The sequence below is a fragment of the Rhea pennata genome, chromosome 5 (assembly GCF_028389875.1).
Source record: "Rhea pennata isolate bPtePen1 chromosome 5, bPtePen1.pri, whole genome shotgun sequence".
NCBI classification, from domain to species: Eukaryota; Metazoa; Chordata; class Aves; order Rheiformes; family Rheidae; genus Rhea; species Rhea pennata.
The window spans coordinates 65,117,943-65,144,867 of NC_084667.1; the positions used below are offsets into that span (position 1 = coordinate 65,117,943).

General features: G+C 38.1%; 1 protein-coding gene across 2 annotated transcripts; it reads left to right on the forward strand.

Moving 5' to 3' along the window:
- Positions 1-48: 48 nt before the first annotated feature.
- On the forward strand, positions 49-26,390 carry EXOC5 (exocyst complex component 5). 2 transcript variants are annotated; one of them, XM_062577497.1, is made up of 19 exons: positions 49-140; positions 4,414-4,505; positions 8,071-8,218; positions 8,599-8,793; positions 13,067-13,131; positions 13,598-13,626; positions 13,779-13,888; positions 14,368-14,412; positions 14,515-14,655; positions 15,709-15,791; positions 16,254-16,463; positions 16,733-16,768; positions 17,683-17,830; positions 19,011-19,119; positions 19,964-20,084; positions 20,924-21,010; positions 23,508-23,616; positions 24,161-24,376; positions 25,571-26,390. In XM_062577497.1, the coding sequence occupies exons 1-19, from the start codon at positions 114-116 to the stop codon at positions 25,757-25,759; spliced, it is 2,160 nt and encodes a 719-aa protein (XP_062433481.1). In that variant the 5' UTR covers positions 49-113; the 3' UTR covers positions 25,760-26,390. The 2 variants fall into 2 exon arrangements, with proteins under 2 accessions (XP_062433481.1, XP_062433482.1); XM_062577498.1 differs by lacking the exon at positions 16,733-16,768.
- Positions 26,391-26,925: the final 535 nt, after the last annotated feature.

A 26,925-nucleotide genomic window follows, 5' to 3' on the forward strand; every position in this document is an offset into this window, starting at 1 on the left:
GCGGCTGCTGCTGCTGCTGGCGGCGGCGGCGTTGCTGGTGCCGGGACACAATGGGCGGCGGCGGCGGCGCGGCGGTGCGGCGGCGCTGAGGAGCCCGCCGCCTGCCTGCGGCCATGGCCACCGCGGCCGAGCTCTTCGAGGTGGGCGCGGCGGGGGGCCCGCGGCCGGGGCGGCGCCGCCGGCGGGGCTCGCTGCCCGCGGCCCGGCCGCACGCAGGGAGCCGCAGCCTTGGGGGTGGGGGGAGGCGGCGGCGGGAGCCGGGCGTTCGTGGGGGAGGGCGAGAAAACGAAGGGGAAGGAGAAAGTTTGGGCGAGGAGCCGTGCGGCTCGGCGCCCGAGCCTGCCTCGGCGCTGCTCGCCGGGCCTGGGCCGCCCGCGCCGCTTCGGCGCCGCCCGCCGCGGTCCCAGCCGGCGCCGGCGAGCCGGGCGCGACCGAGAAGGCGAATAACGGCGGTGCTGACGGCGGTACGCGCCGCGCCGAGCCCGGCGCCCGCCCGGCCTTCAGCGGCCGCGAGGCCCGGCCAAGCGAAGGGCCCGCGCGAGGCCTGGCGTGAGCAGGGCGCGAAACGCGCCCGGGCCCGAGGCCGGGCGAGCTCCGCTCCTCCGGCTGGGGCGCGTGGCCGTGTCCGCGCCTCGTCCGGCGTCCCGGGGCGCGGCGCCCGGCCCGGCCGGCCGGCCGGCGGGAGAGCTGACCCTCCGTTTCGCCCCCAGGCCTGCCCCTCGCCTCGAGGCGTCGAGTTTCCGAATCGGTGCTACGGCTCGCGAGCGTTGCGACTCGTTTCTTCCGGCGTGCGCGGTTTTAAAAAAAACACAGCAAAATTAGCACGCCGTACTGGAAGCGGTTAGGTGTCCGGCCTCGTGTTCCCGCTGCGCCGCCTCGGCTCTCCGAGAGCCCGCTGATTTCTCAGCGCGATGGTGATAACGTGGTTCCGCTCTCTGAGGGATCCTGAACATGAGGTACCTCGGGTGCGGAAAGAAGGCCGTACGTTTTGTCTGTGTTGGATCGTGCAGCAATCAGTTCCATTTTCCAGTGGTAAGAAAGATAAAATTGCACAGTAGATGAGGCCTTTGCCTAGACGTAGCGTTTGGAAAGTTGTTTCCCAGTGTGATAACCAATATTTCTTTTCTGAGTCATCACAAAGGCAGGACAGGTTATATCAAAATTCGCTAAATTGGTTTGAGGCAATTGCCACGAAGGAATGGGCTTAAAACGCGTGCTTGTTATGGAAGTAACCTTTGGCTCTGTGGTGAGGGCAGTGTTTTGCTGCCATGTCTATGCAGAAGTGTGTTTGAAAGTCATTTGCAATATAGATACGTGAAATTGTAGAGAAGGATCTGTTTTGGAACTGAACAGAATGTGGACTCGATCTCCCTCCAATAAGCCGAAACATAATTTAACAATGAGTGTTGCTAAACTGGATTTTAACGTGGTGCGGTGCAGTTTAGTTTCATTTATACAGACCAGCTCAAATAAGGATATCTTCCACTAAAAGCAACTCTCATTGAATTTGTAGTATTGGCTGGATGGATAGGGCCACATTTACAGAGCTAGAGGGAACTTGAAAGCTGTAAAAAATTGACTGTTAGACCTCATCTGATAACAGGCAAAGGACTTGCAAATGACACTTGGAACAGATGATTTATGAGCAGTTTCTGCAGAACTGTGGGGGAAATTTAAAATAGAAAATAGGCTGTCAGATAGATATAGCTAACTGTAATAGCAACATTGCTTAAAAAAGAAAAAAAAACAGATTATACAAACAAAACTATACAAACTTACACATTCTACTTGTAGTAGAATGTGCAGTGTCATGACATGATGCTGTCAAACTTCATTGTTCTTTATAAAATAGATTATTTTAATGCAACCTTTGACACTGAAAATTTGGAAGGAAAAAACTTGTTTCTGTATTGGTCGATATTCTGCATGTAGTGTTATCCTGTGTGTTAGTACTTCCTAAATAATACAATATGAGGTTCGTATAATAAATGCTAAGAGAAACTGAAGGATTGGTCTTCTATATAAATATGCCTGAAAAACGTTTTCTGGATTATGCCCCTCTGTAATATTACCACAGCTATATACAATAGTGATTCTGACATAAGTTAATCCTAATTAAAATAATGAACACTTTTTGCTGACATGTCAAAATTGTTAAAAACAAAATGCAGGTTTCTAGTTTATGCAGAATAGCGGATGCAGAAGGAATGAGGCAAATTGGGAGACAGCATGAGTGTTGCAGAAGAGAGGGACGCCAGTGGGTGCCTGCCCCACAGGAAGGACTGCAGAGGGACCATCCACTTTGACCACGGCTGGCCCAGGGGCACGGTATAGGTTGGAATCCACCACGACGTTTGTTGCCATTTACCCAGCCAAATGAGATGCAGGTGAAGGAGTTCTAGGCACTCTGTGTGCATGGGTATGGCGGGAAGTTGGCATTGCTTTTCTTTGAGGGGTTAGAGCTTTTTTATGAGATTTCCATAGAAGATCAGGCTTTGATACTCTGGCTTGCAGAACAACTCTGTAAATGTTGCGTTTTATGAAGGGGGAAAAAAAACCCAAGGTCATATGAGTGTGTGAGGAATTGTTTAATGTGTGCGTCTGAAAGAAGGGAGAGACCTAGGAAATGAAATACGGGTGCCATCAGTAAGCGCTCACTCTTCCCATATGGTCCTTCTGTAGTGTTGTATTTGGCACTGGTATCCTTACACCTGGAATGGTGCTGCAGTTTGGTTACAGGCTCTTCAGAAAAGATTGTGGCAATGACTTTCATATAAAGGAAGAGTGCAGAGAAGAGCTGGAAGGTTCCCCTGAAGGGAATGTTACCATGTTGAGTGGTTCATTTAACCTATAATTAAAGCTGCAAAAATGTTCTCCAACTTTTAGAAGTGAAGATGACATAAGGAGAGAATTTGTATCTAATATGAAAATATTGCATTATAATTTATAAGGAAAAGTATTCACCTAAGGGAAACTTGGGTTGTGTATCAGGAAGAACTGAGATAAAGCGATGAGTTACTTCTAGAGAAATGATTTGCATGTCATATCATCCAGTTAAGCTTGAAACTCACCAACCAGGCTGAGCAGGACATGCTTACTTTGGTCAGTCTTTGAAAGGAGAGTTACTAGGTGATCTCTTGAAAGGGTGGAATTTTTGTCCTGTCTAGAAGGATTCAGTATATTGCAAATTATATTAAAAAAAAACAAAAAAACTTTGGTTAATAGAAGGGCCTAATCAGGCAAGGCAAGATGTGTTTTGGGGATAAATACTGAAGTGGCTTTGCTAATGTGAGTAATCAGTAATCTTGAACTGGCAATACTTACTTTCCAACGCTTGCTTTTAGATGTTAAAATAGCACTTTTATTTTCTTCCCTATTGCTTCTGATGAGATTTTACATCTGTCAGTACTAGAACCAGTTTGATACCTGTGAAGTTTTTTTCATTGTTGTTGTTTTGTGGTTGGCTGTTTTTTGTTTTTAACCCAAGTATTATCAACAGCAACGGTGGCAGGTTTCATTATGAGAAGTAAGAGCTGTTGCAAGTACCTCTATTAACCGTGACTGGTTTTGGCTCTATACTGGGCTGTATATTACAGTTTATGTATCAAAGTTTTAGAGCTCTGGCTGCGTGTAACTTAAAAGCTTTCTGAAAACTCCTGGTGATTGTGAGAATGTTTAGTTTGGCAATCTTAGGTATGCTAGTGGTGTTAGGATGTAGCAATGCTGTTAGATTATCAGTGGAGTGATGAATATATTCTATAAAGATGAATGTTATCAGACTGTGTTTCTATTTTGAGTTTAATATTGATTATGTGAAAAAGCGTTTTGAGCTGATTTAAGTATTAGGTCAACTGAAGTAGGAACTCTTGGATTTATAATGAGGTCTCTGCTCTCGGATAATGTTGTCGAGTGGAATGCTATTCTGGAAGATTCAGCAGATATTACAGAAGATATTTGTGTAACCTTGTGTTTTTAGCATCATTAATGCACTTTGAATTGAATTTGAATCTTTGTGTTTTGCCACACAGTTGAAGGCTAGTGGGCCACAGCAGGGTTTGTTGATGAAGTATCTTAAATTAGCGTAGCTGATGCATGTTTCAGATACTTTGTAATCACAAGTCATAAGCGCACCTGGAAATGAGGGCGGGTAATTTGCAGCCAACTCTTAACAGACCAGCAACAAGTTCTTTGTTAGTACTTCAGTAACCTCTACGCTAGGTGTCCAAACCCACTATATTAAGAGTATTTTCTGCATTAAATATGTAAACATAAGAGGTAACGGGGGAACTGTCGACACTGTACTTGCTCTTGATTGTAGTAAAGCTTCTAAATGCTTTCAAAATGATGTATGAGCAGCTGCTTAAGAAACTACCTGCTGTGGTACATTGTAAGGAGTTTTTGTTCTGTGGCTAGGAGCCTTTTGTGGCAGATGAATACATTGAACGCCTGGCATGGAGAACACCTGGAGGAGGTTCCAGAGGTGGAGAAGCTTTTGATCCTAAAAGGTAAAATAAAATTGTATAATGGTCAAAGTGGATGTCTCTCTAATTATACTATTTTATTACATGTATGACAAAAAGCCTTTGTGTAGTTTTGGTGTGTGTCTAAGAAGGTTTTCATCTGAGAGAATAGCTGGAATTTGTGACCATCAGCTAGTTATTCAGAACCAATTATTCAGTAACAAGAATAGAGAAAGTCACTGTCTAATTTATACCTTTCGAACAAGAGAATTAATATTGTTTGTCAGACGTGAATGTTTCTAAAGCACTAAACTTGCTAAGTTAAAACATAAAGTGAGGCTTCACTGCTATGAAAGTTTAAATGAATTTAATGAGTTTTTTGCTAGTTTAGCTCCCTGAAGTGACTTGTTGCAGGACCTATTTCCAGTGCTGGTGCAAATAACAAACATGCATGAACAAACAGGTGGGATGGGAAGAAAGGTAGGAACATGGCAGTGTTGATTCAGGTTGTTTTAACCTGGGCTTAGTGATATAGTCTGAATCAAACTAACAGTTTGCTCCTGCTGAATGGAGATGGTCTTGGGCCCCTTTCTTTGCTCCTGACTGTATGCTGCAATGGCTCAAGCGTGGTCTAGGCACTTCTGTTATCTCGTGATAAACTGATTTAACTCACTAAAATGTCAGAAAACTAATCTGAAAAAGACAGCTTTTTTAAATTGGAGTTAGCAAATTTTTGTGACTAGAGAAGCCTAAGAGCAGGTGCAAAGGGAAGAAGTGGTGTGTCTGCGAGCTGGTGGTGAGGGAGGAATGTGGGTAAAGAAGGAGCAAGGGCAGGGTAAGAGGAAGTGAGGAAGGAGGAAGCAGAGGAAGACCTTCTCCTTTTATTTGTGGTGAGCTGTTAATTTGACTTGGCTCTTTTGAGAGACCTCGCCCTAAGTCAAAAAACCAGCTGCCTGGTTTCTGGGCCAGCATTGCATGGTGCACTGGTAACTCAGAGGGATGGTTTTATGTGACAGAGCTAAATATCTAAGCTTCTATATTCCTAATTCCCGGATCTGCTTTTGTTTTGAAAAGAGCTACTATTTCAAACAGTGAACTTTTAAGCTTTTTATCTCAATATTGGTATTCTTTCTAGACACGTAATTGGCATAAGTGTGTTTTTTTTTTTTTCCTCAGGTGAGTGTAACTTGGAAGATGACCTTGATCTTTCAACTTTTCCAGTTCTTGAAATGCTTATAAGCTAGTTGGCTCAACAAAAGGTTTAGCTACCTGAACATTAATTTAGATTATGGTATTCAAAGTGCAATAGCTGTTTTTTAGTGAATTATCACCCCCACACTTTCCTTCCAAAATGAGATTGTTTGCAGTAACGTGAACTAGAACACTGAAGATGTTTAGAAGCTTTGTAGAAAAGCTGTTTTTATTCAAGGGCAGATAATGAAAAGCTTCACTAGTATGGTCAGAGGACATGTTTTCTTGAGAAGTCCTGCTCTTTGGAGGCTTGCAAGAACAACAACGATGATGGACTTGCTAGCAAGATGCTGAACCCTCAGCATTCATTGTGGGATCTGCATCTTAAAAGAGCTTTGAATGTGAGTTAGGTAGGAAGAAGCCTGGAACTGTGCAGGATTAGTTCCTCTAGCTCTTTTCCCGTAGTTATTCCGAGAGTATAATTTAGAGCAGTCAGGGATCTGTACTGATACCAGCTCGCTTTAACCTGTCTTCTGTGTTTCTATTGAATTGCCTGTGTTAACTTCTGCAGTGTACTTTCATGTTTATCAGGACAAGTGGGAGCTACAGCTATAAATATTTTTCTCTTGGAAGTTTCTAGTATGGGGAGTAAGAAACAGAAGCCTTGTAGTGTGAAGGACATGTTTTCACTTCTCTATTTTTTTAAAAAATGGTGCTATATATGTATTTTTTTTATTTTATAGATAAGTTGTTGAATTCTCCACTTCTGTTCTCAGAAACTTCAACAGCAGCTACCTCTTCTACTTGATTGTTCTTTCCACTCTCACTGTATTGATTACTATTGCCAAATAAGTGTATTAGCGTAATACCTTTTTTTTTAAAAAAAAAAAAACACACTCCAAACTGAATTGAAGGGTCCATTAAAATAAATAGAAGCTATTTGCACTTCTCTAGGCTTTTGTTTGAAACTAAGGTTTGTATCATTGACTATCATTCAAATTACATTTAAAAAATACTTTTCTAATTTAAGTTTTTTTCATGATTTCTCTGGAATCTAATTTAACGTACTTACTCTTGGGCTCCTGGCAAGCAGGAAAGGGAGGAAAGAAGTCCCAAGTACCTCTGCACAGTGTAAAAACCTGTCATTTTTAGCAGCAGTAAATACTGAAAACTCAGTGACTATGCAACTAAAGAGATTTACATTATTCTCATTTAGGTATTGCTTGGAGAGAGCTCAGACTGTTTGCAAAGAGAGGTACTGTAGTTGTTTGCTGGGAAGGAGTCATGTGAGGATAAATTAACAACCCTCACATCTTCCCTTCTGGTTGTTCAGAGTCTCTGGCCTAAGCATGGGGAGCCAGGAGAGGAACAGCATGCTCCTTCTGCCTTTCAGCAGTACTGCAGGTTGGAAGAGCTTGAGAGTTGTTACATACCTTCTGAATACAGTGTAAGGTGAAAATGCGGGATCCTAGAAATAGTTTCCAGAAAAGGATCTAGTTGTCATCCTCTCTTCTGCTTTGACATTAAACCTTGATGACAGAGTTCTGCAGTCTTTAATACGTTTTTCAGCTATTAGCATTAGGTCTGTGGTTGTGGAGGATCTGAGAATAATTGTATACTCTATGCATCAGTGACTGGGATGTTTTTAGAAGAGTATGAGCTGAAAGATGACTGGAATGGGATAGAAGGGACAAAAAGAGGATTGAGAGATGGAGGGAGAGACATGCTGAGTATGGCAGGAAGAAGCATAGACAAAACTTAAGAATGCATTTGAATATACTGTGTTTGGAATGAGTAATATGTGAGTCTGAAAGAAAAACAAGCGATGGAAAGTGAGAGGAAAAAAATAAATTGGTGTATGTTACAGGAAGAACAGGAATGGAATCAGGAAGCAAAGCAGTTACAACTGGAACAAAGTTACGAAACAATATAGTTGCTTATATCACCTGTTAATAGGAAGCTAGTCAATTTTGAAGTGTGCGGTACAGTAGAAAGTGTGTTATCCCTTCAGCTGAAGGGATATAGTAGCCCAAGTTATTATTTGCCCTGATGAGAAGATTTATTTGAGGAAGACTGGGGAGATGTGGTGGTGTGTGTTTGGGTTTTGTTTTTTGGGTTTTTTGTTTTGTTTTGTTTTGTTTTTAACCAGTGACAGATCCAGGTTCTTGAGCAACTGGTGTTTAGCATTTTTTGCCCCATCAGCTGCTATTCATGTGATCCCATAGCTCCTAGGTAAACCTAGAGAGTTCTGCACAGCTAAGACAGTGTAGTTTAAAAGAAAACTCAATTTGTAGGCTAGGCCTATATCAGCCTACTCACCACTAGGTTAGTGCTATTTTTTAAAAAACAAAAAAAAGTTCTGGGCACAAGACTGTCTTTTAAACTAAAGCCTGCTTTACTATCTTTTATTTTAAAACAGATTATTGGAAGAGTTTGTGAACCACATCCAAGAATTACAGGTAATGGATGAAAGGATTCAGAGAAAGGTGGAGAAGCTAGAACAGCAATGCCAGAAGGAAGCAAAGGAGTTTGCCAAGAAAGTGCAAGAGCTGCAGAAAAGCAATCAGGTAAAATCTGGAGCATATAGTCAGTGCTAAGCTGTAAAAGTTTCAAAAGCATCATATGCTTTGTTAACATGTCTTGGTACAGTGAGCCAGTGCTTGAGATAAAATAAAGAAGGTTTGCTGGAAAACAATTTCCCCTGTCAACAGGGCTTATCTGCAGATTCCGTTAACGACTGTTAGTGTTTCTAAAAGTTGTCCTAACAGTTTAAGGGAAGACACTGAACTTTGAGCAGCTGTGTGTATTAATTTAGTAGTTCTGAATAGTTCTGAGATGCAGCACTTAAGCTGATGCCTGGATTCACTGTGCTGTTTATTGAAATGACCTAGTGCTTCTTAAAATATAGTAAATGGAAATCATGAGTTTTGTGCCTATGTTCTCCCAGGTTGCCTTCCAACATTTTCAAGAACTAGATGAGCACATCAGCTATGTGGCAACTAAGGTCTGTCACCTTGGCGACCAACTGGAGGGGGTAAACACGCCACGGCAACGGGCTGTGGAGGCTCAGAAGCTGATGAAATACTTTAATGAGTTTCTGGATGGAGAGCTGAAGTCTGATGTTTTTACAAACTCTGAAAAGGTAAGAGCTGTCAGCGGGATGAAAGCAGTTCAAAGCAATAAGCAGTACTGCCCTAATTACAAGCTGCTACCATGACTTACCATGGTCAGACTTCAAACCAGTGAGTGACTGACTTGTTAAAGTTGCATTGTTCTGAAATGTAAATTAACAACACTAGACTGCAGATTGCTGATAAAGTATTTGTATTCAATGATGTTTAATGTGACAATGTGGCATTTTTCATTTTATGAAATTATCAGAGATTTGAGAAATGCTGGGAGGGCAACTTTAAAACACATACAATATCTGCCTTTTTCCTTTGAACTCCTTGCATAAGATCCACCCTGTAATGCAGAACGTTTCTGAATGCAACTTCTTTGTGAAACTTCACTGTGTTGGGTCAGTCCACTCGCCTTGGATACCTTTTTGTCACAGCATGCCTGTGGGCTTTGTATAGTCCTGTGGTTATGTCTCCACCCTCTGATTTAGAAGAACTGGGCAGGAAAACTTCAAAGAAACCTTTAAGCATTTTGTTCTTCTTATGCTTCAAGAGTATGTTTGTAAACCAGAGTCTGAATGGTGTGGCCACCAGAAGGGAACTGAAGAAAGAGTCTTCAGCTGTAGGCAGGAGGGCACATATAGGATTCTCCTGTGCAATATATAAGATGAATAAGTTTTTGAGGTGTGTCTTGAAGACTCTTTCTGCTCTCCTTAAATCCTGTGCAGTGGTATATACGATCACAGTCAGGAAAATTTGTGGTGTGTGAGAACAGCAAAAATTTAGTTTGCACATTCAGCAAAAAATATGCCTGTACTTGAAATATATCATATAAAGGATATAAGAATAGGTTAATAGTCATCGCCCCACTACTTAGCTGAAGGTATCTCTCAGGGAAATGAAAAGCTAATAATTTAATATACTTGTACTCACAAGCAGTCAGTTCCACAGTGACTTCTGAATGATGATTTGTGGATATATGGTAATTGCTGGTTGATAGCTTGCCCTAGTGAAAGAGAGAACAGCAAAAAAGCATTTCTGACTCCCAAGGAAAGTGGAAAGGTTTCAACATAACAAAAATTGTTGTATGGGCAGTATTTTTGCAGATCTGCTTAAGATTTCTTTCTTTTTTTTTTAGTAGAAATGAAATACATGTTTAAAAGAGTAAAATGTTTTTTATTCTTGTGCAAAATATTTTATGCCAGCATGGTATTAAATAACATAGCACAAGTTAAAGAGAATTATATGCAGTCTGATGAAGGATCTCTTTTTCAAAATTCTGCTTTTATTCTACTTGTTACTGCAGGATTCACAATTTCTAGTGAAGGATCTCAAAAAACTGTGGTAGATTGATAGGGTAAGCCTGGAAAGTGACAAACAAATTAATCCTTGTCCATCCTGAAAAATAAGACATTTGACAAATTTGTAGGATGAAAAGTACAGTAAAGTCCAGGCATCTTGTGTTAGTTTATCAAGGAAGTGTGTGGGAACATGAACGAGATTTTCTGGGTACTAGTTGTCCTGTACAGATCGCTTTTGGTCAGGGTGGGCTAATTCTGTTTTGTAACTTCTTGCTTCTTAATTTAAATAGTAAATAGAAAGTGTTTGTAAAATAACCTGCCTAGGCAAGTGCTGTGAGCTTTTTAATGCGTCTTTGAGTTAAAAATAGTTTTGTAGTATGAGACAGCAACAAATATCCTTGAATGTACACCATCAGTGCTTTGTCAGTGTTTTCTGATCTTCAGCTGATGTGGTTTTAGACATTCTTCTGGAGGATATTATGATTTTTTTGAACTGTGCAATCCTTCAATAAAGCTTTTTTTTTTTTTTTTTTTTTTTTCCCCCTTAAGGCATTGAGGACAGGCTATATGGAGAAAGGACAGACAAGAAAGGAATTACATGTAATTACTTCCTAGCAAATTCATGTTTTTATAAACAGTGTCAGTTCTTACAGTCTATTGGATCCTTACCTCCTCTTTTTTTTTTTTTCCTATATTTGTATTGTCACTTTCTGCATTACTTTCTTCTGAGCAATTGCTCTGCTGAGCAATTTCTAATATCTGTGGTCTGTGATGACTTGTTTTCTATTTTCCGTTGTGTTCTATGCTATGTATTCCATATCTTAATCCTCTTTGGACTTCTTACTGCTCTTGCACTTCCAGCTAACTACTCCTCTGTGTTGAAGAGCATTAAAGTGAGCAAATTATCAGTTAAAATAATTCAGTTTTTAAAATGATCTAACAGTTTACTTGTTCTTCATGCAACAATATTGTCTTGTGTTTGTTTAACATGCTAGCTATTATTTTTAAATCATTTTCTCCATGTCTGTTCAATGCTCAGTGTTGTTCTCTTATGCCTTTTAACTTCCTTGTTCATAATATTATCTGTTAAAAATTTTCTTTTACTGTTCTTTTTTTTTCTGATTTTTTTACAGATATGGTATAGCCTTTAAGTTATATTTTACAGAATCTATATTTATTTTGATTTAATAGTTTAGAGGAACCTGATTAAATTAAAAATGGAATATGTTCTGATTTAAGCAGAAACCATGGAAAATTGATCTGTCATGGTTTCTGTTGTGCATAAGAAAAGGCCCTAAATTCAATAAAATCTAAGAAGTTAGTTAACAGCTATTGTATGAAAAGAAGACAGAAAATATGTTTTTGTAATACTGGCAAATAACTGCTAGTATATAGGCCATCCTAATGACATCAATATTGATCAGGTTTGTTAGGTATTAAGGTTGCTGTAAGTTAATAGAAATAACTACTTTTTCACAGAATTTATTGGAGGAGCAGAGGTGCTTTTGACTTAAGAGGCTGTTGCAGGGTGACAGTTTAAAACATAAGCTTCTCTTATTAATATGGGTGTACTTTATTAGAGTTCCTGGTTTTGCTGGGCAGCCAAACCAGTGTGACTGTACTATCTATTATTACGGATGTGCCTCGTGCTATTCTTGAAAAGCTTTAATCCAAGCCCCACATAAATAGTGGGAGAATACGATTTCGTTGTTTCTTCTCCTGTCACTCCAGATCTCTGGAACATGGCAAACAGGAAAATAAGATAAATTTCATGTTTTTCACGTATTCAGTTGCGTTAAGTCATAAGGTAAAGGCTTTGCTTTTGCAGTAGCTAGACCAGAGTAGTTTTCATTGCCTCCTCCAAGCTCCTTTTGGTCCCCAAGACTGAATAATAAAGCCTCTAAAGCCATCACAGAGCCATGCCTGGTTCGGACCAGTCGACATTCAGTGAGCTAATTCCGCCTCGGTCTCAACCTGCTGTGTTCACCGCACTTTCGAAAGTGGTGACTGATGTTTCTGTAGTTTCAGTTAACCTAGTAAAACAGTCACTAAGTGCTGCTCGGATGCACTTCCCATGCTGGCTGACTGTGGAAAGAGAAATGCTGAAAGGTTCTGCTGTCCAAGACAGAGCAGAAATGTGCCTGCTGCCTTAACTCTATTTGAATTTTCTGTGTCCGTGCAACTATTTGTACTTTGTAGATGCAAGATAAACGAGCTTTTGTCTTAATCTTTGCTTTGACCCTCAGAGGTTATGATTTTTGTATACAACTTCCATTTCTACTCCCTTGAGAGGGTTTAGGTACTCTAACTATGCTGTGTGTTGATTTAGTGATGTCCCCTTCAACTCCCAGTTCCTTGCCTTTCCATGTCCCACATTCTCCAGCTTTTCTGCATGCAACTGTTCTCTACTTTCTTCAAATGAAAAGAATTCACTGCTGCTTTTCCTGACATGTCCCAAAGTGTCTCTAACCATTTCACTTTGGAGCTTGGGAGGTCTCCTCTGTAGTTTCTTCTGGTTAGGTGTGAGTCAGTAAACTGACTTGTATTCTAATACCTTGTAAACTATGATGTTGCATTTCAGCCAGCTGTGTTTTATAGTTGTATTCAGTATTCCTAAGTGGAAGGGTGTAAAATGGCATGAGATTGCTTTAGTCACATTTGGTCTGCAAGCTCTGCAGTTATGTTGGCATAGTGCAGTGATGAGCTACTTGTCCGAGCAGCTCAGATCCGTCTCTCTGCCGAACTACAGAGATATGCCCAATTTGAACGTTTTTTTTTCTTTAAAAGTTTTTATCTTCTTATTGGCCTATATAATTTTGTATTAAAAAATTAATCATCGGGAACCTGAATGAGGTAATCCTTTCAATGAATACATCAACCAGCTTTAGAAATAGGAAGTATGTATGTGAAAACGGAACAGTGGAGAAGGAAGAAAGGAAGGCTGCATCATCAGACCTTCTTTAGTAACTGTCTGTCATGTTTCTCCTTCTAACAGATTAAAGAGGCAGCTGATATTATTCAAAAACTACACTTGATTGCACAAGAACTGCCTTTTGACAGGTAAAAATCCTATCTGAGCATCTTAAAAAAACAGAAAAAAACAACAAAAAATCCCCCTTTACGTAGCTGTAACTTTCTGATGCTTCTCCTGTCTTTTTTTTTGGTGCTTTACTTTATTCAGTGATTCATATAGTAGCTTTTGAGATGGATTGTATGCTTATTTCTGTCCTCTATTCTTGAATTTGTGTTCACATAGTCGTGTTTTAGGATCATCTTTACATACACATCTTAAACTGCTTAACAGGCTTCTAATGGGATAATTTCAGTATGCTGACTTAATGCTAGATGTAAATTAGATGCCTGTAGGTTTTCTATGGATATAAAACATGCAACTTTTCTATCATCTTTTGTGTTATGCATTTCCATTTTAAAATAATTGAACGCCTGTTATTAATGTACTAGGGTTTCTGTGATTTCTGGTGATGCGGATTTGAATTTAAACATGGTATATTTTTGATGTTAACAGGTTTTCTGAAGTAAAATCGAAGATTGCAAGTAAGTTATATATGCAGTTCAATCCATATTACTATATTTGAATTTTTAAAGCTGATTAAAGAAATCTGCAGTACTGTCAGTATTACAATCTTTGTCAGTGCTTGTATTGCATAGCCTGATGGATTTTTGTTATTCTTCCTATTCCTCTCCAGGTAAGTACCATGATTTAGAGTGCCAGCTAATTCAGGAGTTTACCAATGCGCAGCGGAGAGGTGAAATCTCCAGAATGAGAGAAGTAGCAGCAGTTTTACTTCATTTTAAGGTAAAAACTAAAGATTTTAATGCTAAAAAAAAAAAAAAAAAACCACAAAAAACCTACAAACGTGCTTGTTCTAAGTGAAATATTTCCACAGGCACAACCCCTGTATCAGATAATGCATGCCTTTAAAATTACTCTATTGTTCTATCTGAAATCAAATGTAGAGGGATAAAGGAGGCAGATTATGGGAGATCAGAGGCAGTGTTATTAGAGACCTAGTTCTGAGATAATCTTATGCGTGTGCTGAATTTGGGTTTGAGGAGAGAGTGTCAAAACCTGCAATGTTTATCCATAGAGAATGGTGAGAGAATAGTTATGTTAAATTCGTGACAAAAATGAGTTTGAAAGAGTCCACGTTTCTGATTAATCTATTTTTTGAAAAAAAAAAAAAAAAGCTTCATAGGAGTTATTTCCTTTATTTCATTCTATACTGAAAGCATAGAAATATGTTTTAATTTTGAATTGTTTTGCTCCTTCCATAGGGCTATTCCCATTGTGTTGATGTGTACATAAAACAATGTCAAGAGGTAATGCATTTTATGTTTTACATGCATCTCTCCAGGTGTTGATTTATTTAGTCCTACAGGATTTTGTAAATATATTTTTGAAATTTGCTTCTGAAATCCTAGGGTGCATTTTTGAGGAATGATGTGTTTGAAGATGCAGCCATCCTCTGCCAGCGAGTGAACAAGCAAGTTGGAGAAGTCTTTAGCAATCCGGAGACTGTATTAGCCAAACTCATTCAAAATATCTTTGAAGTTAAACTTCAGGTATTTCAAATTTTAGCATGCTAAAGTTAGTTGAGGAAACTTTCATTCGTAAGTGTTACTTTTAATAATAACAGTCACTGAGAATTTATAATATTTGTAATCTTATATAAAGCTGTAAAACCGAATCTAATTTCTCTACAACACTTCAGTCAGAAAATCATGGTTATTTCAAATAGAGATGCTTGTACTCCGAATGCAGTGTGACTAAAAAAACTTGATTACGTAAACTTATAAGGAAATCAGTGTATTTATTAGCTAATTCTCAAGAAGTTATAGATGTATTTGATTTCTTCTGTAGCTCCTCTACCCAAAACATGTCAGGAAAAGAATTTTACATTTAATAAATATCTTTAATCTGTTCATTCTTGGAATTGGTTTTCATGTGTGAGGTTAGCATTGAGTAAGCAACAACAACTTACACTGGGAATATTGTCCCATAGCTAATACAATATTTATATGAAAGTCTGGTGTAGTTGAAAATACTGTTTCCCATCCTGTGAATATACTCACTTATGTGTGTAAAATCAACACAATGCTGTTAATTCTCTTTATCAACAGTAATACTGATGTAGAGATTGAGTTTGGGTTTCATCCCAAATTTGTGCATCAGTTTTGACTTAGTATTTTATGGCAAATGTTCAACAACATGGAGGTTATGAGCTTACAACTGTTTTGTAAATATGTATGCGGACCTGCACACCTCCTTTGCTTAGTCTGAACTGCAGAAATGCCTGAGTCCTCTAGTGTTTTTGATTCTCAGCTTTTTGTGTTTGTTGGTAAAGCATATATTCAAAGCACTGTGTCTTTTGTCTCTAACTCACATGCTACTACTTTGTATTTTCAAATTATTTCCTATAAAAGATGTGTTTCAAATCTGTTCCTCTAGATAAAGCAAGATCTGTAAATTAGAGACTGAAAAACAAAGAATGTAAGAATTGCATTATGAAGATGCATACTTTATGGTGAATTCTGTGTAATCTGACAAGTAGGGGAGATGAACTGTCGTTGACACTTAATCTTCTAACAGATAGCTGTTTTACCTAAATTTTGTAGGGTTATGTAAAGGACCAGCTAGAAGAACACAGGAAGTCAGATGCAGAACAGTACCTGAAGAACCTCTATGATTTATATACCAGGTACTTAAATATTGATGATGAATTTATTGTTGTAGATATCCTCTTGTAATAGGTTGATTTATTATTAAGATACAGGAGGAGATGCCGAAAGTGTAAGGTGCTCATAAAAAAGCCTTTACAATGATTTAATTCCTAAAGAAAACTTAAAATAGCTATTATTATTTTCAATGGAGAATATCTAGGATAGTGATCTTTGAGAGAAAGAGTAATGTGTCTTTTTTTCTTTTGAAAATTACGCCAAAGCCACTCTACATCTCACCTAGTGACTTATGTGATTGCAATTGTATTGTACATAATCAAATGTGAATTATGCAAGGTTCTTTACTTAAATGTAAAGTTGCCAGAATTCCTAATTGTTATCAGTATTCTGTTGTGTTATGTGCTTTACAAACATGTAATGCTGTAATTCATACAAATTCAGCCTTCTCCTCCTCTCCCTCTTCTTTGTTTCTTTGCATAAAGAACTACTAATCTTTCAAGCAAATTGATGGAATTTAACCTGGGTACTGATAAGCAGACTTTCTTGTCTAAGCTTATCAAATCCATTTTCATTTCCTACTTGGAGAATTACATTGAGGTGGAAATTGGTTATTTGAAAACTAGGAGTGCTATGATTCTGCAACGCTATTATGATTCCAAAAACCACCAGAAGAGGTCCATAGGCACTGGAGGGTGAGTTTCTTCTGTGAATTTTTTTCTTTTAAAGTGGAAGGGAGGTGGTGAGGGGAGAAACACAGTGATTGCCTTGTCAGATACGTAGTGACCATCTGGAAAAAAGCAGACTTGTAAAATGACCTAAAGCTTTTTTTTATTTTGCTATCACTTTTTTATTTATATTACCTCTGGTATAAGTTGCTCTTAATACATGTGAAAGGTGATGCATGGTATTTATACACTCACGGGAATTGAAAAATACCAGTTAAACCTGTGTTTTAACTTAGGATGCAGATCCACAAAAGGACTGAAGCGAAATTAAGGTACCTAAAGCATGTGTATGTCTGTATCTAAAAGCATACATTTTTTTTACACCTGCCCAGGCCTTGTGGCCCCCGCCTAAGACCTAGGAAGGGGAAAAGACCATAGCAATATCAGTGAAAAAGCTCTTAATAAGCCCAGAAGATGCAGTGGTCTTAGAGAGAAAGGTAAAACATGACTTTGTTATTCTCAGGGTAGAGAAACCCTAATAAAGGAGTGGTGAGAGGTGGGAAAGGAAGAATTAAAACTTGTGTGAAGCAGAGGTGGCGAGACTACTGCTTCAAAGAGCTGCTAGATTTAGTATGTCAAGAATGGAAAGTGATTGATTTGGATAGGACAAAAAACAGCGAAGTAATTAATTGAATTAAAAAACAAAGATAAAATTTAATTTTCTTGGGGAAAATTAAATTGACTGTAGTGACTGACTTTATTGGTTGCTTTATGCATGCAAACGTGTTTGAGCATGCTTGACTTAGAAAAAAAAAAAAAAAAAAAGACTGCCTAAACAGTGGATGTGGATGAGAGGATTTCTGGGTATGGATGAGATGGAAAACTTGCAAAAATGTTTAGAAAGTAGAATGTGACAGAATATGTAGGCTAAACATCTTTTCACAGAACATAAGTCCCATAGGATTCAATTAAAATTGCTTTCATTCCACTGTGGCGGGTATAGCTATTCCCATGATACGAATGTGCTGTAGTAGAACACATCTGGTTGTGTGATCAGCGATGATAGTTTAGCATTTACTAGCAATGTTTTTAAGCTTTGTAAGACTGTCTTAATGCTTGCACATCCTAAACTGTCTTGAGTTTTGTTTTTGTAAGTTAACGGCTAAAATATCTTAAACATATTGTTGAATTTGAACATCAGCATTTCACTCTAGTGAAATCATATTTTGGTGTATCTGTGTTCTAGTATTCAAGACCTCAAAGAGAGGATAAGGCAGCGTACTAACTTACCGTTGGGTCCAAGTATTGACACCCATGGAGAAACTTTTCTCTCACAAGAAGTGGTGGTTAACCTTTTGCAAGAAACTAAACAAGCTTTTGAAAGATGTCACAGGGTGAGTTTGCATCCTCTGATCTGTATTAGTAATATATGTTTATGCATCAAATTAAATCTGAAGTTGTACATGTCATTTTTCAGCTGAAGTATAATAGGGAGAAAGGGAGAACTTTAGCCTATTAGTTAAATGAATTGTCTTCTGTATTTTTCAGTGAATGAGGGTCATGGTGGAGGTTAAGGATTTGCTTTTGAAACATGAATCTAATTTTACTTTGCGACTTTTAATACCATGTATTTTTTTGAACTATTTGGAAGGGTTAAACTTGCATATCTTGTTTTTGTTGCTAAACTAGACCCAAGAACTGAGAAGGATTTAGTGTAAAAAATTTTTTGTTCTTATTTTAAAAATATAAAGAATAGTTTCCCGACAAATGTTCTCCTGTGTTAAATGTATCATATTGTCTAGTATTGGAGAATATCATCAGTAAGACATTGAGAGCAGTAATCTTTACTCTTGCATTGTTCACCTTTGTAGTCCTCTACTGTTTTTAAATGCTTATGTCTAACAAAAACATATTTTCCTACTGATTAAATCACTGATTTTACTGCTGTTTATTTGCTCTTTTCTCTGGTATTTTGGTGTGAATGGTAAGTGAGGTTCAGTCTGTATTATTTTTTCTGTAGTGGTGTGACAGCAATAAAACAACAGCTGCACTGGATGACACTGGAAGTCCCTCTAACCCAGTATCATGTTTCTGTCTGTGGCTGGTGGCAGAAGCTTAGGGAAAGAGGAAAAGACAGAGCATTTACAGTGTGTTCTTTTTCATGAACCTCTTCTCAGCATCCAGCTACTTCCTTAGCCAGAAATTACATCTGTGCTAATGTGTATTAATGACCCTTGATGAATCTATCTATCTTAATCTGTCCAATTACTTTTTTTTTTTTTTTTTGAATCTTCCTTATACTTTTGGCTTCTATAGCATCTTGCAGCACATTACTCTTTTGGTATCATTAACTAAGAAATAGCTTCAATTTATTTTTTGGTGCTGAAGAGCTTGTTGATATGAATGACTGTTCCTGAATAGTTCTCTGTGTGGACACATCTAATTTGGAATAACACTCTAATTATTTTGGAATACTTGTTACAATTTAAGCTCATCCCATACCTAATATCAGATGAATTTTTGAATGTGTGTAAAGCTGACCTTTAGGATCAAAGCTTTTCTTTTTCTTTAAAGCTCTCTGATCCATCTGACTTACCGAAGAATGCTTTCAGAATATTTTCTATGCTTGTAGAGTTCTTATGCACTGAACACATTGATTATGCGTTAGAAACAGGCCTTGCTGGTGAGTATAATTTTGCTTTTGGTGGGAAGAAAGTGGCTTTGAATGTTTGATACTTAATCAAAATATTTTACGAGCACTTCATTTCACTGGCCTTTTATGATCTTTACGGATCCTTATTGTGCTTATTTGATTGGCTTTGTTCAAAACCTACTGGTTAAAAACTAGTTTTGTGTATTTGGGAGTCAGCATTTAGTGTCATCTTAAGTGTAACTTCCATTTGGGAAATGTGCACAGATGGGAAAACAACACTGTCTTCAGAAAGACCAGTATCACAGAAAACAGGACATCAGCACTCCCTGCCTCTTTTAATTGTTCTCTTTGCTGTAACAGGAGAAAATTTTTATATTAAGACTTCATGTTTTATATTTTATAAGGATTTCATGTATGTTTGTATAGCTATGCGTTTTAAAAGCTGGTGGCAGTAACTAAAACACTGCTTGTAATTAAAAAAAAAGAAAAAATCTTGAGAATGAGAACCTCTCCTGAATGAAAGCATGAAACTCATGCTCTGAAGAAACATTTAAGTTGGATGTTCTGTTTTGCTTTTAGAAATTTTAAAAGCCAGATGCATCTATGCTTATGATTATGTGTCTAGTAATTTTATTGCAGCCTATTGCCTTTTTTACTGATCACAGAATTCCCGTTAACCCCAGAAAGGCATGCTAATGTTACTTGATATATCATTGAGAAGTATTCTATGTATGGCATCATGGTGATTTTTTTCCAAACTGTAAGCCTGTGATCTAGGCATTCATGGGAAAATTCTGCTTATTTGAAGAAGTCATCATGCTAATTAGAAGAACTGCTTATCATTATGATCCTAATGAAACCTCATTTGCTGCAGGCATTCCTTCTTCTGATTCAAGGAGCGCAAATCTCTATTTTCTGGATGTTGTCCACCAAGCCAATACTATTTTCCATTTATTTGACAAGCAGTTCAATGATCATCTGATGCCATTGATCAGGTACCTTTATTCTGATTTGCATTTCTTTTGTGAATGGTCACTTACGGTGAACAAAGCAAAAAAAAAAAAAATCCCCCCTCATTTCATCTCTCTTAAGAGGAATTTATTCTTAGAGTGGTTCAGATAGCTGTTGTGGGAAGATAAAATGCTGTAACAGGTTGGGGGAGGAAGAAGGAAAGTTGCACGGATCTGTACATCGGAGAACTACAGAGCAAGAGAGAGCTCCAAGGATACTGATAGGGAACAGAGATGGTTGCTCCCCAGAGAGCTCACTACTGCGTAACAGCAGTGGAGCAGAGAGGCCTTCTGGCCACTCCTGAGGTCAGCAGGGGATATGAGGACTGCTGTGATTGCTGGGGTCTACCAGACAGCCTCTGCAGAGGAAACGGCTAGCTGTGCCGTGGAAGCCGTACGTAAACTAGGTGAAAGTTGCATGTTGTTTAAGAGATACTGGTTGGATATGCTCGAGGAAGAACATACTGATGTACTATGAATTTGTGTGTGTGTGTGTGTGTGTGTGTGTTTGTGAAAAGCTAGGTTTGCCTGCTGACCTGCCAGGGGCTGGCAGCAGCAGTGAGGCATTATGCTCGGTAGGGACAGCACTGCCCAAAGTGTGTGACAACACTGCCCATCAGCACTTGGCAATCCTGCTCAGGGTCAGCTGGCTGTTGAGACTGTTGATTTGTTATTTTGAAGCCAGATAGCTTCCTCTAAACTAGTCCGTTCTGAGAACACCTGAATAGGAAATCTTCACAAATTTTTGTTTAAACAGCTCCAGCAAATAAATTTGTTTTTAATGTTTAACTCTTTTTACCTCCCAACCCTTTATGCTGTTGTAGTTCTTCTCCTAAATTATCTGAATGCCTTCAGAAGAAGAAGGATATCATAGAACAAATGGAAGTGAAGCTGGATATGGGCATTGATAGGCAAGTAAAGATTTAAATTTTCTTTTAATCACTGATTCTTGTAGAACTCATTTATGATGTGTATTAGCTTTCCTTTTAAGGATGAGGTTTTTCTGAACATAAAATCGATACTTTTTTATTCTTTTAAGTCTATACGCAGGCATTATTCTGTCAAGGAAGTTCAGATTTTTTCTGTTCAGAGGCTCATATTTTTCATGGCAGATTTGTGACGTGATATAGGTAGTTCTGGAAGGACTTCAGTAAAGAGTTCTGATTCTTTTGAGAGACTGCAGTAATTCACATTGAATAATTTTCATTCTGACATTGACTTGATTGACTGATTTGAGGTTATGGGAGATTTATTTAGTCTGTTTCCAGTAGTCCAAATAACTAACAAGCTTAATATTAGGGAACAGAACTGTACTGTGACTGCCCTGCTTTGCCCGAAGTAGTATGTAATGTTCCCATATTTCCAAACGATGTTATTCAACCTAGAACAAGTTACGTAAGGTTTCTGTGGCTCTGTTTTCTCACCATGGTAATGTAAATAAATCTTCATCTGGGAACTAAGGACTACTGTGGAAATTATTGTCAAAAGTTTTTATACAGATCACCCTGTACTGGCGAGGGATGAGAACACCACTGTATAGGGAAAGCAGTCACTGCGCTTGGGTCCTACAGGGTACTTTCTGCAGAGATGAGGAAGAGATTTGATGTAATATATTTACAGAGGGCTCAAGGAGTTGGTTCTTAAAAGCATTTTCTGCAGCTGCAGAAAGAAAGATGGAGATGGAAAATGTGCGAATAACATTTGAGATTTTAGCTGCTCCTGATGGAAGTGACCTGGTGATTTAAACAAAAAACTTGAAGTACTTGATCCACTGAGGCAGCAAGTTCTAATCTACACAAGCATGCATGAGTCAGTCATCAACATTGGAATAGCTTGTAACTGATTGTATAAAATAATCTTTTAAAACTGGTAGTAAGACTTAGGAGAAGAGTCTCTGTTGGAAAGCAGTGTGTTTAAAGATTTGTGAGTGGAGATTTTTAAAAACAGTTGTGCTTCAGTTTTATATAAAAGAAAGATTAGCTTTGAAATGAATGTTATATATAAAACATGTCACTTACATGCCACTTCTTGATGCTGCTGATGCTTTTAAGAATTGATTATCTTGCTTAATGATCTCTCTTAAAAAAAAAAAAAAAAGAGAGAGAGAGAGAAACATGGGGGAATGGACAGTGCTTAGAAATTCCTATCTGAAGAAGTCCAACAGCAGATTCTTGAATGGCATTCAAAGCAATTTTCTGCCCCTGTAGAAGTGATTTATTATCTGAACTGAACTAGTTCAGCTGGTTTTCTTTCAATTTATGTTTTGTGTAAACAGCCTTCTGGATATTTTTATTGGAAATAGAAACTGGGGAGAATGCAGAGTATAACTTTTTGTTTTATTTCTGTTTGTGGATTGTTGAATGAAGTACACCTCAAATGCAAGTTTGAGCTCCATGCATAGAAAGGAACAAACTTTGTTCTCTCTTTGGACGTGTATATTCTCCTTCCCTTTCCTACAGAAGTTGAATCCTTCAAAACCTGTAGCCTCATTGTTGCTAATTTCTATCTTCAGAGGAGGTGTTTGTAAAGTACTTTTTTAAATAAAGAAAAAAGGGGGAGGGAAGGGTGGAGGAAGGGAAAGCGTGTATGCACGATGGAGGCATTCCCAGCAAACAGTCTGGGGAAAAATAAGTTGTACCTTTTTTAATTCCTTTGCTATTTGACCTTTGGGTTGGACTTAAGATTAGTCAGTACCTTGACCTTAGGTAATGCTCTAAGAAGAGAAAACCTGTGGAAGAGAAAAATGACACTGTAAAACTCTATTAGATTTCTGAAGACGGGAGAAATGCCAAACTCTGGCAAGGGACCTTCATTTTACAAGTGTTTCCTGATGCTTTCTTCTGAGTAATACACAATGCAATCTAGTTCTGCTAAACTTAAGTCTTTGGAATGCTTCCTTCTGCTGTCCGATTCCCTCAGCAATGAAGAATGCTATCCAGTTTCTCTGAAAAGTTGGATTTAAATGGATTACTTGCCAATTAATTTGTCCCCTTTAAAACCAGCTGGCTAGCATGCTGTGTGCTATGCTCTAAGATAGTGAACTTGGAGCAAAGAGTTTTCAGATTTTTTTTTCTTCTTCTGAATCTCTCTTTCCTAGCTATTTACAGAAAATCAAGCTTTTCTTATCTAGAGAACTGCATAGTAACTTTGGAAGATTGTGCATTTCTTTGTGCATATCTACTAAATGAAGTATTTTCTTTGACATGTTCTTGCACCCCTGGTTTCTTATGATAATCATTCACTTTTAGTATGTTCTGTAGATTTCTCAAATACTAGGTAATGTGGTTCCCCCCCCATTGCTTTATTCTATCTACTTTTGTATAGAATCACCTTAATGTCTGTAAATATAAAAATCAAGGAAATGAAAATGTTCCCCTCAAAACATGGTCTGTGTTTGTAACTTTAAAGGACACTGAATTGTATGATTGGACAGATGAAACACATCTTGGCTGCAGAGCAAAAGAAGACAGATTTTAAACCAGAAGATGAAAACAATGTTTTGATTCAATATACTAACGTAAGTATAAGCCCAGACTCATCAGTATAGCTTCAAACTTGCTTGAGTCATATCAGATAGACGATGCTATTTAATAAATGCATTTGACAGCATGTGTATTTGATTGGTTAACATACTTAGCTATTCCATTTTTGACTAAACACCTACAAACTCTGTTATGGGCTTTTTTCTCAAGCTCAAGGGGAACGTTAGCAGTTTTGTAGATAGTTTCAGATGCAAACTAGTAGGTGGTGGACAGCTTATCAAATTCTTTCCCCTTTCAAGAGGCCCAAATTAAACTGCTTTATTATGAACTGATACAAACTATAATTCAATAGAGCATTGTCTTGCATCCATCTCTATTTGCATAATTGTGTTTTTATGTGGCAATGGAAAAACACTGTTGGAAAATTAATTGGAATTATTAAATTCAGTGATACGCTGCTGAAAGTTGAAAGGCATGGCATCTAACTGCTCAGCTTGTGAGGTAGAAATCACTTTTTGAGAACTGACATTTACTTTTTCCCAGTTGTTTTTAGTAAGAAACTTTTTCCCCTCCTTTTAGGCCTGTGTTAAAGTCTGTGGCTATGTTAGAAAGCAGGTGGAAAAAATTAGAAATTCTATGGATGGTAAGAATGTGGACACAGTTTTGATGGAGCTTGGAGTTCGTTTTCATCGATTGATCTATGAACATCTACAGCAATATTCCTACAGTTGCATGGGAGGCATGTTAGCTATTTGTGATGTGGCTGAATATAGAAAGTGTGCCAAAGACTTCAAGGTAAGCATGTGTAAGTCAGTGATGTATGTTCATATGGAAATTATTTAGTAGAAGATAGTATTTTTAATCAGAAGTTATCTTCTCAAAATCTTCTATTTCTGTTTGATTATCAGCAATTCATACACTGATATTATATATTCTTTTATCATCACAGCAGTTTTTTATCAGGTTATAAAGAGCTGACTCCTAATATCACTTTGTTGGCAGGCTATATGTCTATATTGAGGAAGTGTTGAATACTTACATTATTTTGTGTTCTATGTATGCTTTTGAATTGGAGTAAAATCTAGGGATTGCCCTTCTAGACAAGACATATCGTCCTCCTGCTTTCCATACTTTTTCTCCTACTGGCTGTTGCCAAAAGCTTCAAAAAACCCAAATCTGGGCTATGTGGTACAACCTAATCTTTTCTCTAGGTCTCTTCTAATCACGTTTAATTAGAGATGAGATCTCTTGAAAGTTGAAGTAGATTTGTTGACTCTTCATGTGTGTGTTCATTTTGATAATTGTTCCACAGAATAGTCTTACACTTTCAGTCCCTTTCTGAATTTCGTCAAAGAGTCTTCCCTCCATTAGGAAACGAATCAGGAACTTCTTTTTAGCCTTCATTTTATATATTTGAAAGCAGCTCCGTAGCATTTCAAATTTTAACATACAGTTGCATGCATTCTCATGTTAAATATAGTGAGAAATTACTGGTTATACATACCTGGAAATCATTTTTGTTTTCATATGATGCCTCTTCAAATGTTACAGATACTTGCCCTTAATGAGAGTATAGGTTTACAGTAAGTTTGCTGCATTCTGGAGCATCAAAATCCTCTTGTAAAAGTTGCCTTTAACCTATCTTAGTATGATTGGAGGCCACAGATGTTCCAAATCCATTTTTTTGAAGAAGATCATGTGTTGCAGTTAGGGGTTAAAGAAGCAGAACCTTGATCATAAATACCACTAGTCTGATGGATTAACAACAAAAAAAATCTCACTACATTTTGTCCATGGCCCATTCTCTGTTTTAAAAGAAATAAATCTTAGATCCTAATGTATATAAATGCATATATGTATTTATGCACACATGTGTGTGCACCAAAGTAAATCGTCTAGTGGAAAAAACTATTTCAAGAATCTAGTTGAACTTCGCAGAGTCTGTGTTGTAAGACTTTAATTCCTATCTCTTTTATTCTCTAACCACAGATTCCGTTGGTGTTACAGCTCTTTGATACCTTGCATGCACTTTGCAATCTTCTGGTTGTAGCCCCGGATAATTTAAAGCAAGTTTGCTCAGGAGAACAACTTGCTAATCTGGACAAGAACATCCTTCACTCCTTTGTTCAGCTGCGTGCTGATTATAGGTCTGCTCGTCTTGCTCGTCACTTCAGCTGAGAGCGTGGAAAAAAAGCGTTACATCTTTGGGCAGGCCACAGCTGTTGGGAAGCACAGGGAATGGTTTCTTACCAAACAGTGGTTGTAATTTTTGTGGGATAATGACTGTTCAGAATAAATCAGCAGCCATACTTAAACATGACTCTGTAGAATGTGAGCAGATGAAAATTTGAGTGGTATTTCATGTAAGCTAAAGTTCTCCCGGTGATGAATTTTTGCAAAACTACTTGCTGCTAATTTGGTATTGGAAACATGTTGGTGTAGGAAAGCAAGTGGTGCACTGAAAGTATTTTAGTCTTCAATATTGAATTATCAGATACCATTTGTTAGACTTTTAAGTACAGAGCATAGCGTAGGTAATGGATTACATAGAATAGACCAGTGTAGAAATATTCATCAATTTTAATGACTTAGACTTCAGCACAGCTAATCATAATCAAATTATCTTTGATTGGTGTTTCTAAGTCATTTCTTTCTTTTTAAAATCTTATCCTGCTCAATGTAATTTCTTGCTCTAATTAATTAGCTTGGAATTTCTTTGAGATGTAGGAGTAACAGAAACACTAGCCCAGAAAGATGTAATTTATTCATTGTGCAGCAATGTAAACAGAACTAAAGTGATAAAAACAAATTTTTTTGGTTCTTTAGTGTTTTTTTTCCTCCTAACCTAATAGTCACAGGCCCACTGGAATATATTAGTGTTGTATGATCTAGCATTCTTGTTTATTCAGTTTGATACTGGCACACTGAATTTTATATACGCTGCTAAACTGAATGCAGCTGCCTTGTCTTAGGCATTCATATTACAAGGTGAAGGTGCCCATTACTGGGTTAAAATAAGAGAACTTTTTCTCCTGTCTCTTGTTCTGTATGTAAATAAATTCAGATTGTAACAAAGTAAAAGGATAAAATGTAGCCTAAGTGCTCATTTATCTGTGGGAGGAATGGCCAGTGGCACTTAAAAGACTCTGGATTTGGAATTTCCTGTGCTGAAGACAGTTACTTCTCAGTGCCTGAGCAATATAAAATGTTGTGTGCGGAAGCTTCTCTTCCATTGCTTGTGATTTTAACATTGGAGACAGGCAGCCTTTGTGTCCGTTAGGCTTCAGTATGCATTCAGGGTGCTCCTGAGCAGGACCATAGTGTGCATATGGTGAACTGAAGCA

Coding starts and splice junctions, on each gene's coding strand:
- EXOC5 (XM_062577497.1), top strand. CDS start 114: ATGGCCACCGCGGCCGAGCTCTTCGAG. Junction 13,132..13,597: donor CAAGAACTGCCTTTTGACAG/GTAAAAATCCTA, acceptor TGATGTTAACAG/GTTTTCTGAAGTAAAATCGA. Junction 23,617..24,160: donor TTTTGATTCAATATACTAAC/GTAAGTATAAGC, acceptor CCCTCCTTTTAG/GCCTGTGTTAAAGTCTGTGG.